Source organism: Eutrigla gurnardus (genome assembly GCF_963514095.1).
Source record: "Eutrigla gurnardus genome assembly, chromosome: 3".
NCBI classification, from domain to species: Eukaryota; Metazoa; Chordata; class Actinopteri; order Perciformes; family Triglidae; genus Eutrigla; species Eutrigla gurnardus.
The window spans coordinates 24,062,483-24,077,781 of NC_139917.1; the positions used below are offsets into that span (position 1 = coordinate 24,062,483).

General features: G+C 45.8%; 1 protein-coding gene across 2 annotated transcripts in view; it reads right to left on the minus strand.

The window, feature by feature from the left end:
* The window catches only part of ndst3 (N-deacetylase/N-sulfotransferase (heparan glucosaminyl) 3), a 35,738-nt gene extending 22,677 nt beyond the window's left edge, over positions 1–13,061 (minus strand). For both annotated transcript variants that reach the window (XM_084006438.1, XM_084006439.1), the window contains exons 1-3: positions 12,923–13,061; positions 9,816–11,110; positions 332–419 (exon numbers count right to left, since the gene is read on the minus strand). In XM_084006438.1, the coding sequence (XP_083862564.1) occupies positions 332–419; positions 9,816–10,808 (1,081 nt within the window). In that variant the 5' untranslated portion in view covers positions 10,809–11,110; positions 12,923–13,061. The remainder of the gene's footprint in view (positions 1–331; positions 420–9,815; positions 11,111–12,922) is intronic.
* Between the last annotated feature and the right edge of the window lie 2,238 nt (positions 13,062–15,299).

The window sequence follows — 15,299 nt, forward strand, 5'->3', positions numbered from 1 at the left end:
ATTTTTCTAGAATCAAGGTGGAAAGAGTTCCATTTGAAAAGAAAAAAAAAAAATGTAGCCTTTCACTTCACCATAAAACCAAATAACAGTTAAGGCTGTTTAGCCGCACAAGATTTGTGCTTAACCTTCGGAAAATAAAATGTGTTTACCGCGGTGTCAGAAGTTAAAAAGTGAATCACATTAAACTACCATGTGGTACACTCACTTTGAGACACATAGATAACAAAGGCAAACTTTTGCATAAAAACACCCTCAAATGAATGATTTGAAACAGCGTGCGCCTGGCACTGGTGTGTATGTTGAATGGAAAGCATATTAACAGAACACAGACCTGTGTGGTAGAACTTCCCAGAGAAGCCCAGGTTGAAGGTAAAGTTGGAGATTTGAGAACGCAGCTGTTTCTGAGTATCAAGAAGAGCCTGTAGACAGAGGTGGGTAGGTAGGTGGGTAGGTAGGTAGGTAGGTAGGTAGGTAGGTAGGTAGGTAGGTAGGTAGGTAGGTAGGTAGGTAGGTAGGTAGGTAGGGAGGGAGGTAGGTAGGTAGGGAGGTAGGTAGGGAGGTAAGTAGGTAGGGAGGCAGGTAGGTAGGGAGGTAAGTAGGTAGGTAGGTAGGTTGGTAGTAAGTTAGGTAGGTAGGGAGGTAAGTAGGTAGACACGTAGGTAGGTGGGTAGGTAGGTTGGTAGTAAGTTGGGTAGGTAGGTAGTTATGTAGGTAGACACGTAGGTAGGTGGGTAGGTAGGTAGTTAGTTAGTTAGGTAGGTAGTGAGTTGGGTAGGTAAGTAGTTAGGTAGGTAGGGAGGTAGGCAGGTGGGTAGGTATGTAGGTAGATAGGTAGGTAGTTGGGTAGGTAGGGAGGTAGGTAGGTATTAAGTTGGGTAGGTAGGTAGGTAGGTAGGTAGGGAGGGAGGTAGGTGGGTAGGTATGTAGGTAAGTAGGTAGTTAGTAAGGTGGGTAGGTAGGTATTTAGGTAGGGAGGTAGGGAGGTAGTTAGGTAGGTAGGTAGGTAGGTAGGTAGGTAGGTAGGTAGGTAGGTAGTTAGGTAGGTAGGTAGGTAGGTAGTTAGGTAGGTAGGTAGGTAGGTAGGTAGGGAGGTAGGTAGGCATTACGTTGGGTAGGTAGGTAGTTAGGTAGGTAGGGAGGTAGGTAGGGAGGGAGGTAGGTGGTTAGGTATGTAGGTAAGTAGGTAGTTAGTAAGGTGGGTAGGTAGGTATTTAGGTAGGTAGGTAGGGAGGTAGTTAGGTAGGTAGGTAGGTAGGTAGGTAGGTAGGTAGGTAGGTAGGTAGGTAGGTAGGTAGGTAGGTAGGTAGGTAGGTAGATGAAAATATAGAAAGATAGATAAAAAAGAACATTAGTGACTGAATCACATTCAGCCCCACAGAGCACATCGGAAGGTACCTGATATACTGCAGTATATCAGATTCATCTATTCATTGCTCTGCTCTGTTTCCTATATGCTGCGCCTGTCCTTAAAGTTACCTCCGTCTCTGGTTTCAATACTTGAATCAGGAATTTCTCCACTTGTTTAATGACTTCATTAGTTTACTGGCCTTTAAACAAAGACTCTGTAATGAGTGTTAACTAAAGAGAGTTGCACATTCGCACACACAGCACAGTCTCTCACACACACCGACGGTAATGTGAGTTAATGAAGGTCAGTGCATTAGTAGCCTCTGGAGGGTGGACTAATAACCCCCGCACACACTCCTCTTTCTCATCATTCTCTCCATCCATCCCAAACACCACCAAGCGAAACCCTGCACCCCCCCCACACTCCTCTTCTTTCTGATTCTTCCTCTATTCTTCCATCTCTCCGCTTCTGAGAACCTGCAGTCGCCTCTCTGCCCCCCCCCCCCCACCACCCCCTTCCCCATTTGTCTCCCACCCACCCTTCTCTGAACCTCCATCTCTCCCTCGCTCGCTCCGTGAAAATGTCACATTCCCAGGAGACGGGGCTGCTCTAATTTGAAAGGAAGGCTGAAGCAGCATGGAGGAATGATCGCACCCTCTCCCTTTCTATAACGCTCTACCCTCCCCTCGCTCTTTCTCTTGCACTCTCCCACCCCGTCTTCTCGCTACCGTTGCACTTCTCGCCGTTTTCACAAAATATTCTGTTTATTTTCTGGAACTCCTACAACTTCCTGCGCGCTGGGTCTTTCTGTTGGGCTACACGCCACATCTCTATTACCAATCTTTGTCATGCCGCTTTTAATCGATCCCCAGGAACCCCGCCTGATTTACGAGACCCGAGCAGCTGATGTCAGGGCAAGGAATCCGTTCCAGGCAGTTTCTCCGCGTCTCTTTTCACCCTCTCTCCTCCTGTGTGTGTGTGTGTGTGTGTGTGTCTGTCCCAAACTAACAAATATACTGACAGATACACACAGTATCTTCATTAGCTCTAATCTAATGGTGTTGAAGAAGGCTGCATGCTGACAGATGTGCGCAGCTCCCTAATCTGATCCCTTGTCTCCTCTATTATGACATCCTCTACATCTTACACACACACACACACACACACACACACGTGGACACAAAGACATATGAATTGGATTAAGTCTGTAGCTGGGTGCTTTGCATTGTAACTCAATATACACTCTACGATGCACTTGGGCGAAATGCATTATTAACACATGCTGGTATCTGTCTGAGAGTCGATGGAGGTGAGTTTTCCAAGTGCGCAGTACATTAGTTTAAACACCTCATTTGCATTTTGCCACCTACCAGCAGAAAACACAAATGACCAAGTTTTGTGATGCGTCAGTGAGATCAGATTCCATAAACACACTTTAAAAATGGGTAATGTGAAGTTGGCCAGTTCTCGCATTAAAGAAGTTGTTGTTCGGCAGCTAACTCAACTCTGAGAACACAGAGTTTTTCATAACCGCACTTATTATGAAACTTTCCCAGGCAACAAATTGCTCATGGTGATGCATCAGATTTCTCAAGAAAGTTTCGAAGTCTCTGCAATGTGGTTTTCAAACCTTTCTAAAGAAAAGTTATGTAACAAATAATAGATAATCCTTACACTTTTTTGGCATTTCAGTTTGAGTGAAAAGTATAAAACTGGGGCAAACAACTACGAGGACACTACTGAAAAATAAACTATAGGAAACTTTAAATGTTTAGTTCTCAAAACTTTTGAGACCTTTTGAAACCCTTTCTATCTTCATAATATCTGCCATTTCTATCAATGATATTATCTGTATCATACTGTTTTTTAACTTCCACAGGTCATAGTAATGTACATTTTGCATTACTACAACAGTGAGGTCATAAGTATACTGTATATTATTTCGTAAACAACAATTGCAATAGAACTAGTTTGTACAAACGGCGTTTACCATCCACACTCAAAGGCAGAGTGAACAGCTGCCGTCATACAGAGGGAGAGGAAATGCGATATTGTTTAAATAAAAAAAAAATAACAGCGCACATTTTCTTTTGTGTCAAGAAGGGAAAAAAGAAGGGAAAGATATTAACCTCCACACAGCTGGCCAATGACTGCATGAAGTGGGTATGAATGTCAGATTGTCTGGGGAGGAAGGTTTCCAAAACGTTTCAACCATCTCACAAGCACCTCTGTAGAAGTATACTGTAGCTTAAAGGCCTTTGTGATTTGCATAACGTTTTTAGATTTTGGGGACTCAGTGTGTGTGTGTGTGTCCTATTCAGAGGTTCTCTAGGCAACAGGGATGAGGTGCACAACATGGGCACAATTTTCACAACAGGAGCACATCAAGATACCGCAACCACAACAATACTTTTTTTTCTTTTTAACACCTCAGTGAGCAAAAAGGAAAAAACATTATGCTGGGCAAATTGTGGCATACTGCCTTCAAACTAAACACCTGAGTGTTTTTCTCAGAAATTGTACTTTAAGGGATCGAGAGCAGCGTTGATCATTATGAAGAGGCGAAACCGTGAGTACAAAGGAGTGCACTTCTTGGACAGACAAACTCGCACAACGCATATGACAAAACCCTACCTCTGGCTCTGAGAGAAAACAAAGTCTTCCCTCCTGCTGTTTTTCTGAGCGTAACGGCAACAGATCCAGGAGAATGGAGTGATTTGAGCAATACGGAGCCAATCTGTCCACTGGCTACTGAGCTCAAAGCTGGAGATGGTTTTAAAATGGGCCATAAAAGATACTTTATAAGAAAGAAGGGGGGGGGGGCTAGTAGCATGTGAGAGATCTTGACAATCCTAGTGATGAAGGTAAACACACAAATGGATTAGCGGTTAGCGATAGCCCTCATTCCCGTGCCCAATCCCACAGCTGCCTAACACTGCGAGTGTCAGATGCAATGCCAGTTTGTTTTTGTGTGCGTGAGAGCGGCAGTGTGTGTGTGTGTGTGTGTGTGTGTGCGTGTGTGTGGGTAAGCACTAGAAGAGGTGCCAGCTAGATGTTGGGGTTCAAACAGATGGGAGACAGGCATCTGGACAGCTGGCATTCATTGCCTTTCACAAACCCTTTACACAAACCACCTCCCCACCGTATCCCCATTCTGTCATGCTCGCCTTTGCACCTTCTCTTCCCTTTTTCCTTTTCACCGCCTTAAGCCTGACTGGGAGATCTAAAATAACAAAAAAACAATTAACCAAATTTCAAAGAAAATAACTTCATTTTTTAATCGGATTTTAAGTGCAAACAGATTTTAAAGGAATATGAAAAGTAAGACACATTCACGGGGGGTTTCCATTTTTTGGTGTGCAAAACCAGGTCAAAGTTCTTGATCCGTGTACATGAGTTTCCATGCATGTGTTTGTGTCTAGGTGTGTGTGTGTATCTATGCATGTAATGTGAACACCAGCAAATTTAACTGGGTCAGGCATCTCTATTTGATGAGCAGGGAAGAGCACTTTACCAGTAAATGCCAGTCCTTTGCTTACTCTTCCCTCCGCTCACTTGAAGTCTCGCTTGTCAGATTCAAGTCAGTGGAGCTTTTTTTTTATATCGGAGCATTTTTACAAAATCATCTTCTTCCTTGCGGATTGAAGGTACTTGTGATTGCTTTGGCATCGCTATACTTACACTAAATTCTACTTGGCAGACCCTCAAGGATTTTTAGTTTCAGTGATTGCTGTGACCATCAAACCTGCCTCATTTGGTGAAAGAAAATGCATGGCAAGCTGCCGCATCCTCAGAGTTAATTTGGAGCAAAAACAAGAACACTGACAAAAGCAATTTAATAAAAGGTAATAAGATCATTTTCTTGTTGACGGATTCTTTGTTTAGAGCATTCAATACAATAAAACTGCCATAACTGTCTTTTTTGTATTGTATGTTAAAAATGATAAATATGTAATGGCTTTTTTTTTTCTTTAATTGTGTAACTGTAAAACTTCCCCTTCCCTGCAGGGCAGACTGTGATCATTTCTGTCCAGATCAGAGCTGCGAATGAGAGCAGATGTCAGGGCGCATCATGCTGGAAGCAATATCCCGTTCCTTTCTGCCATCTTATATGTCATCTCTTTTTCTTTCTCACCAGAAACTTTGTCATTTTAAAAGCGATTAAGACCTAACACCTAAGATTTTCTATCACGGGCGCCAACCTTTGTCACATATTAAATAAATGATGTTGCATGAAGAAAAACAACTATATATAAAGAGATATATATATAGAATGTGTACGCCTCATGTAACAAAAGATCAAAAGCCATCTCTCTTTCAACCATTTCCTTTTCTGACTGAGGAGCTTTCAAATCTTTTCTCCACTGATTGTCTTTTATTCATTACTTATATAATACCATTCGGCAAAGTAATAAACGGATATGGAATGAGCTGAGTTCCATCGACTCGAGTGGCATCATACTTAATTAGTCCACAGATTGACTCTAAGTGGTAATGCACAATAAATTACAGACTTTCAGTGAAGTCTGAACATTGCCTTTCTGAAATTCCTTATTTTGTTTTGGTTTCAATTTTCTGCCAGATTTAACTGCCAGACCAAAGTGATCATGACAACATGAAAAAACACTTCGGTCTCGACATACTCTTCATTGCAAACGTCGCGACCCCATTTCCCGTCTCCTGAGTCATACATTACTCAGTGCATTGCTATGTAGAATAACAACCTTCTAGCTGGATAAAATGTTAAAACAGATTTCCCATTCAGTCCTAAAGGCAAAATAACACTTTTATTGGCTTATTAGGCCATGAGGAAATAGTAATTATTTGATTTGCAAAATAAACAAAGTAATGAAAGTGCAGCATCTTCCCCACTGTGTATTTTGGAAACTCATGTTTTAATCTTATTTAGCCAATTATTCCTTTTCAGGAGGACAAGAACATAAAATGTGAAAAATGCAGGGATTTCCTCTCCTGTGATGACAGTCCGTCGCTGGACAATCTCACAAGCACCCACGCAAACATGAGGGGAATTTGGATTCGGCAAAGCTCCACAGAGAAGGCTCAGAGTATGAGGCAACTGTGCATATCACGGAGCCACAACCGTCCTTTAGATCCATAAAAATGCCAAATATTATCAGTCAAGCCCTGGCTTCTGTGTTGGTGTACAGAACAGTATGTTCGTTCACATGTGCCGTCCCCTCAACAACTTAGATGACACCGCTTCACAAAGCACCGCGGGGAGGAAGAGAGTGGGAACGAGTTGAGTGAAGTCTAGGGAGGAATACAAATAGGCCGGAGATAGTGATCAATGACTCGCACAGGGAGGGGGGGGGGGGAGGTGAGTGAAGGAGGTGGAGGAGGAGGATGAAGGGGACAAAAGAGGAGGTGATGAAGAGGAATATGAACATGAGAAGCGGACCAACTCCGAAGCAGAGTAGAGGGGAAAACCTGCCGGCGTGAATTAAAAAACACAAGCACAAATCATTGACGGGAGTTTTTGACTGGCATCATCCCTCATTTTGAGAAATGTCATCCATGAGGTGCCTCCCTGTGAATCATTTTAATAGAGGGAATACAGCTGTGTGTGTGTGTGTGTGTGTGTGTGTGAGAGAGAGTGTGCGTGTGTGCAGACAGGAGGAGGTGTAGGTATTGTTTGTCACCAGATGAACTCGTGGGGTGAGACTAATGAAGAGTGCAGAGAGAAGGAGGGAGGCATTTTAATTGGCCTCCCTCTCTCTCTCTCTCTCTCTCTCTCTCTCTCTCTCTCTCTCTCTCTCTCTCTCTCTCTCTCTCTCTCTCTCTCTCTCACTCCTCTCCTCTCGGGTACAACAGGAGATTGAATGTTGGCTTTACAGAGGGAAAAAGGGGGGATTTCTAACACCGGCACTGCAAATGCCTTGTCCTACTAATTGGTCAATAACACATCCTGTTACATACTTTGATGCAGTGTTAGACATAAGCTATTTTTGAAGCACCGGGGATGAGAGAGGATTTACATGTTTTACATGATTTGTGTGTCATTCCTAATGATTCACCGCGATATGTTTGTGCTGCGGTGTCACTGATATTAGCTGATTAGGAAAAATCCTTTTTGCAGTGTGAATATTGTCATTAGATGCCTTGATAAAGTAGGGATGAAATCACTGATTTGGGGACACCTGCTTTGTGATGTCATCATAGCCGTCAGTCACTCTGTTCTGACCCTGATCCTAACCTGAGAGCGATTTTACACAACCTCCGCTTTACTTGGTGCAAATATCTTGCTTTCATGATTAATTGCTTCTGTTGAATCCACGTGCATCAATCATTTTTTAATGAAGCGAAGAAACATCTTTTCAGCTGTCACCTTCACCCAAAGCTAGATGTATATTTGACACATGCTCAACTACTGTGAGTCATCCTTTCAACAGCTTTTTCAATGACACGTTGCTGGAAGGGACAGACTTCCATCTGAGAGCCAATTTGAAAATGAACCAACACGATGCACTAATCAAACAATCACTGGATCATGACAAAGATATAAAACATTTAGACAAGATAGCGGTAGAAATACATTAGCTGATGCACACGATTATGAACGTTCATGATTTACACACTTGTCACTTTGAACACGCCTTGTTCAAACTGTAATCTGACAAGTGAGGCTGCGGGGAGGGCGGCTGCAAATCAACATACTCCCCTCCTCTGCGTGCCCATTTCCCTTCAGCATTTTGTTTCTCTGAAATCACAAAGTTAGCTGCTAGCTCTTCCCCAAGGCGCCGTCCTCCACCTTCCCCTCCTCTACAACTCTCTCCCTCTTTTCCCTCTCATCTGTTTCTCTGTGATTGCCAAGCGAAGAGAAAGAAGAAATGTGGAGGGAGTGTTTCAAATGACATCACTGTCTCCTTTTCCTCTGCCCCCCCCCCCCCCTCTCTCTCTCTCTCTCTCTCTGTCTCTCTCTCCACCTCTTCCTCCACCCCCATCTCCCTGTCCTTCTGTTATGGCACTGGTTCATCCTCATGTATATTTATGCTACAAAGCTGAAGAGTCAGGCAGACTTAAAATGAAAACTCCCAACTAGAGTGTGCTCGTTTTGTGAATGTGTGTGTGTGTGTGTGTGTGTGTGTGTGTGTGTGTGTGTGTGTGTGTGTGTGTGTGCACTTTGTGTGAGTGTGTGTAACTATGAACTCTTTTATCCTTTTTTGAATTCAAGCATCTTTTTTATATTCAAAAGGTGGAGTTCTTCTCCACTTCGCCACCCACTGCCCTTCTGTTTGCTCAGCCTTCCCGTTCCTCTCATCTCTCCTCACCAACACTCAGCCTCGGACAGGTGGCCCGTTTTTTTTTTTTTTTTTTTTTTGTCTCTTGTTGTTGTTGGGTGTTTTTTTTTTCGCAGCGCCTGACGACACAGGTGTCAACCATCGGCGGGAAGGGACATTCTAATCTAACGTCGTGATTCAGGAAAAACACCCGCACACACACACACACTTCCCTATCATGTATATCTTGTCGCTGCAGTGAGACGGGCAGACGGGATTAGCTCATGCACATCAGCGCAGAGCGGCATAAATCTCTCCAATCTTAAAGCCCCTCGCACACACACACACACACACTCCCACACATGAGAACCCACCAAACACAATTTGATACTCTTGAATGGCCCTGAGTGAGGACGCGGTGGGAGAATGTGACCACCGACTTCAAGCATGCATTCTATCCACACTTCAGAAAGAGTCCCCCCCCCCCCCCCCCTCTATATAAAAATATTACATTCATACACAAAGTAGGGATTAAATGTGAGTGTGTGCAAATACTTTATCTGCATAGGTGCGCGTCTGAATTTATATGTGTGTGTGTGTGTGTGTGTGTGTGTGTGTGTGTGTGTGTGTGTGTGTGTGTGTGTGTGTGTGTTTGCTCATGCAAGCGTGTGTGTTGAAACAATAGCCTTCTTGAGAGGCGGGCTGCATGGCTGACTCCCCTTTAGTTTCCCTAAGAGGAGGAACGTGGGAAAAGAGGAATAGGTGCCATTCATCTTTTCACTGGCTCATTCACTACCTCGCCTTTTCTCTTTTACTCCACGTCTTTGTTCCCTTAAATGGCCTCTTTACTTCTGGCTAAACTTCCATTGGAGAGAGATACCCTCTCGCTGTACCCCAACACTGCATGGTACACACACACACACACACACACACACACACACACACACTCACACGCATACTTGAGCTTTCCTAAATACCCTCTCGGTGCCAAAGCTACAATCCTCAGAAACACACTCCAGGTACATTTTTTACTACGGTGTCTGTAGACTTACACAGCAATAAGTAAACATTCCTTATTTTACAACTGCTCTACAATCAATTACACGATATGGAAGTTGATCGCAGAATGAAAAAACTAACCCAACATCCGTGACCCACATTAATGAATTCTATATTCCACTCTGTCTCTTTCTAATGTACGCTATCACACCCCCAGTTGCCCTCAATACCTTCACATCCTTGGCGTTCATACGTGTCCCTTCCTTCCCCACGAAAATGTCGTCGATATCCACCAGTATGTGCCGGTCCAGGCCCAAAGTAAGCTTCCTGTCTGTGAGGTAGGAGATGGCATCCACCAGGATGAGTCTGTGGAGCCAGTAGCCTAGTCCCTGGCCAAATAGCACTCGCCTCACCCCATCATAGAGTCCCATGTCCTGCACCACGGTGGCTTGGAGGCCTAAACTGAAGCCAGGCCCTGGATTATCGCCGCTACCTGCCCCCGCTCCTTCCTTGGCCCGTGCGTGCAGTACAGCCTGGTAGGTGGAGTGATTGGAGGAAAAGGTGGTCCAGTCGTCCCCGGGCAAAGCCCCTCGATCCGTGCCGGGCTTGGTCAGGTGGAGGAGAGGTGAGCTAGACACCACGCAGCAGTCCCAAAGTGCCTGGTTGGTCCTAAGCACCACCGGGAGGCCTCGGAGCTTGAGGAGCGGTGGGGAGTTCTCAGTGGAGCGGTAGAAACCTATGATGCCCACTCTGTACTCGGTGCAGTATTGATGCAACAGCTGTCTGTTCCATGTGTCCGCATGTGCATACTTCAATAGATTTTCATAAATGATGAGGGAATAACGGCCACGGCCTTTCTCCGTCAGCGGCGGAAGGTCGCCCTTCCCTGAGGCGATCTCCATGCGAAACTGGAAATGTGCTGACTCCAATATGGCCACAATGTCCTGACCCAGCTGGGAGTACTGGGACTCCACGAGCACCAGCACCACGGGTTCAGTGTGGATGTGTGTGTGAGGAGGGTTAGGGGGGTACGGGTATGGAAGCTGGTGGTACGGGGAGAGCGGCTGGGAGCAGGCGGGTTCGGGGGATTGTCCGAGCTGCATGGAAGGGGAGGAATTTGTAAACAGAAAGTAAGCAGAGAGGAGGAGGGAGAGGACGCAGCAGGAGGCCAGCAGGAGCAGCAGCCTACGCAAGTGGCGGCGGAATCGCACAGCCACCGTCATCGCAAAGCCGGAGAGGTTTTCGAGCGTAGGAGGAGGAGGTTTCTTTTGTAGTTTGCCGGAGTCTCAAGAGTTGGGGTCGGGGGGTGGAGGGGTGTTGAGGAGCCCGAGAGATTGTCTATGTGTGCGAGAAAGGAGCGGAGCCACTCGGGTGTGTCATGTCACCATGGCAGGTGGAGAAGGGAGCTGCGACGGATGTTGGGGAACACAGGTCTTCATTGAAGGGAAACGCAGTTTCGAGGTGCTCTGCTTTCAATCCTCACGGAGGAATCACACGCAGACACGGAGCACGCGATGATTAATGCCTGCAGAGAGAAAAAAGGGGGACAAGGAGAAAGGAAGAAAGAGTAAATTTGTTGGGCAAGGTTGAACCGTATGCGCTAGTTCTTCTGTGAAACGTGCTCGCGGGCGTGCATGTACCGAGGTTGTGCCACTCTGGGGAACGTAAGGGCACAGCTGGTAACTACAGAGCTGATTGAAAACAACTTGCATCCTGAGGGCTTATCCAACCTCTGGCACACACACACACACACACAAAGTGACATCACAGTTAAAAGCATGAACACAACACAAAAGTCAGTCCTCACAAATAAACAACAGCTGGTTGTGTGTTCATGTGGCAGGGTGTGGAGGTGGATAGGAGCTCAGCTCATCAGTCCCATTAAGCTCTACAGAGAGCCCCTCTAATTGTGCGAAACTCTGTGCACTTCTGTCCTATTTCTGAACCTAATCATCTGAAATACCGCAAAATTAGAGTTGGAATCCTTCTTGCCAGGAGCGGTAATCTGGGGGGAGCCCGTGACAGTACGGAGGAAATTGAGAGCGAGAGGGAAAAAAGTGCACGAATAAGAGAGACAGAGCAAGAGAGGAACAAAATGCAATGAATTATAGAAAGAGACAAAAAAGAGCAGGATTAGCATCTTAATGTATGTGCCGGGAGCCAGGGAGAAGAAAAGATCCCACAGCATCTCTTTCTCTCTCTTTTCTCTCCGTGCCTCGCTCTCCCCCTCTCTCTAGCTTTCTACACCCCCTCTTTCTCTCCTTCTGTCTGTTTGAATATCAATAGTTTTCCCTCACGTTCCCCATCGTTCTCTCCTTGTTCGTTGCTTATATAGAACGCAGGCGAAGAGAAGGTCATTGAGGAGGGGTGATCATATTCCTTAAATATGACACCTAAAGGAGGACAAGAATTCTTAGCTAGACAACACAGGGGAAAGTAGTATATGTTTGTTGTTGAACACAATACATCTTAATTGTTACTTGAATGACTGCACTCATTCTGTAACATGCTATATGTGGTGTTCAAAGTATTATTACACAACAAATCTGTGGAGGAAAGTGTCCCTTGCAGCCTGCCAGGAACACACATCACTCAGTCTAAGAGGAGGCTACTTCAAACTGGTGCTTCCGAGAATTAAAATGAGGAAAAACATCAAATCTGAAACACAGATGGTGTCTCGACTGTGGTGGGTGCTGGTTTAACCTGTGACATGAGGTATGAAGGTGTCTGCCTGTTAGGGGCCACACGAGGGCGCTGGAATTGGATTAACACACCAGACTTCACATGGAAGTTTACCTCTTGTCGTTATACGTTTTTAAAATTGTTTTCTATGTCGTGCAATGTGAAAAAAAAGCTCAACCTCATCAGTCCACCGTTTTTGATGCATGTTATGCTACATTTAAAAAAAGAAGAAGCTTTGGAACAATTGAAACATTCTCATTAAAAATATAAACCAAATGTACTACACAGTTAATAGTCTTTTTTTATATTCAAGTCAGTGGTCAGGTCCTATTAGCAATAACAATAACAACACCTATAATGACATTAGTCAACGTTCCAAACCGAACTTAATTCCATTAGATTAACAGTAAACTGAGGATCGTTGTGTTGGATAAACACGAAAAAAATGGAGGGGGAAAAAAACCCCAAAATGGTAATAAATCCAGTCTACTCTTTCAGCTCAAAGAAGAAGAAGAAAGAAGAGCAACGAGCAGCATTAACATGTCTATTAGCAGGCGGCAGGAAGAACTAACAGCAGATCATCCCAGAGAGTTTCCCATCCCGCTCGCTGCCGTAGAAGTTGACGTAAAGAAGGAGCATCGACTCGCTCACTTACCTGTTAGCGAGACGGAGGCGCTGCCGCGCCGGCAAGAGGCGTGACGGCGGACCGGTGAGTGCGATGCTGCTTCGGGTGGGTCCGCGGCTCCGGTCTCGGTGGCGCACCGCTCCCGTGTGTTTTGGATGCTCAAGCGATGTGCCATCTCCCCCCACCCCCTCTCTCCCTCCCTCTCTCTCTCTCTCTACCCTCCACTAGAGCAGCAGATGCGGACAGCCGGAATGATCGGATCTCCTCCCCCCTTTCATAATTCTCCTCGTTCTCTTCCCCTCTCGTCTGACCCACGCTCCGCTCTCCCCTTCTGCCCACTTTGCTCTTAATCTCGGCTCTTTAAGGTGGAGATCAGCCAGCGAGTACGGACGGAGGAGCGCCGCTAGAAGGCTGCCCGTTACCGACTGGCTGCCGTGCGTAAATGCTCGGGTATAAGAGCGCCTACACGAGTGTGGAGGCGATCTGAGGAGAGGGAGGGAGGGAGGGAGGGAGACGGAGAGGAGGGGGTGTTAGAAAGGAAGGGACGGGAGGGAGGTTTGATTGACACAAACAGCCGCTTTTCGCGGGCATCAGCGATGACTGGCCCCGGTAAAAGCTCACCGGCCGTTAGTTGGTGTTAGTCGGATGAAGGATGTCACACACGGATACGCACCGGTGCGAGTTAATGGCGCGCCTTGCTGATTCTCACTCGCTCCGTGCACAAGTTGTACTACTCAAGCATAATAAAAAAGGACGAGGAGGAGGAGCACTTTGATTTTTACCTGGTGCAAAAACAAAAGAATCAAGAATGGTATCAATCAAATGCAAAAAAAAAGGCCTCATGTAGCCCCATTAGGCCTCCTTCTGCAGAATGTCAATCAGCCGAGCAGCAGCATGTAAATGCAGTGTTTTTAACTTGATGAGGAGTTCCCTGCTCCCTTCCTACCAGTTCATCAATCTCTCTAACCTATTTGCACTGACACATACTTACTTACACACATCTCAATGGAGCTGGTGGGCCCCTCATTCACATTGTAATGGACTTACAATGGAGCTTATTTAGTGTGTGTGTGTGTGTGTCTGTGTGAAAGAGAGAGAGAGAGAGAGAGAACACTAGTCTAAAGTGTGAAGAAAATGTATGAACCCAGAGAAAGACACGCAGTTGTGCTACGTAAAGGCCGCGCACACACACACACACTGACTGAACACATAATGAACACAGAGCGAAAAACTAATTTCATACCAGTCTCATGTTCCTTTTACTTACCCTATTTGTGGCTCTCAGTTAGTGTAATGACAAAGCAGTGGTGCTGAGGACGAGAGCCACAATATCATGCCCTACAGAATGGAATCCGGAGATAATGAAGGTTTGGATTGGAGTGCGATTGTGTTTGTATGTAAATTAGTGTCAGTGGGTGAAGTGTAATTAGAGAGGCTGCCCCCCCCACACACACACACACACACACATCGCAACCAATTCTGCCACGGTGTTAGTCGGAGACAATATGCCAGAAACTAAAACTAGACAGCTGTGCATGGACTACATTGTATTGGCTTTCGACCGCTGAGGAAGCCGCGGCAGAGAACGCACACATGCACATTAATGGTCAACCTATCACATCCCTGTATGTACTGACACACCAGCATAAACACTGGCAAGCAAGTGCTGGCCTGCGCTTTATACAACAACGCGAGCAAGGATGCAGCCACTCAAACCGACGCGTGAGAGCGCGCACAACAAAGGACCAGAGATGTGAAAAGTGTCGGAGCTGCCATGTTCAACTAGCACTCTGACAGTTAAACAGAGGAGAGCAAGAGACAAATGAGAGAGAGCATGAGAGAGAGAGAGCGAGAGAGAGAGAGAGAGAGCAGGGGGAATGCTTGTTGTCTTCATCACAGGCTTTTGTTAAGTGAGAGATAAGAGAGGAGGAGCGACTGATTCCCCTCTTCTCTCTCCCTGCTGAGAGCTAAATGGTGGCTCTGTTCGTCTCTAGTCCTGTTTGAGGCCTGAAGAGAGCAAATGGAGCTCGAGTGTGAACAAAAACAGGGAAAGACATTATCATCCCGACACGATGGCATCATCCCGGGAGCGAGGGCAGGTAGTGCAACGGTCACGCTTTACCCCCCTAATTAAAAGCAAAACAAAACCCTGGACAGATTGTTGCATGCTCTGCACTGAAGGCACGCTGGATCCCTGAGCCCTGGCACTAATAATGATGCCCTCCTCTCCCTGGCTGTTTCCACAAAGGAAGGATCTATTGCTCAAACGAGCAGCTCTCCGAGATGCATCTGCCTCCCACAGTGTAAACAACAACACGCTCGAGCTTCGAGCTTTGCTTAGGTGTGTTGGCTGCTATTTTAATGATTCCTGCTCCTCTACTGTGTGCATGTGTGTGTGTGTGTGTGT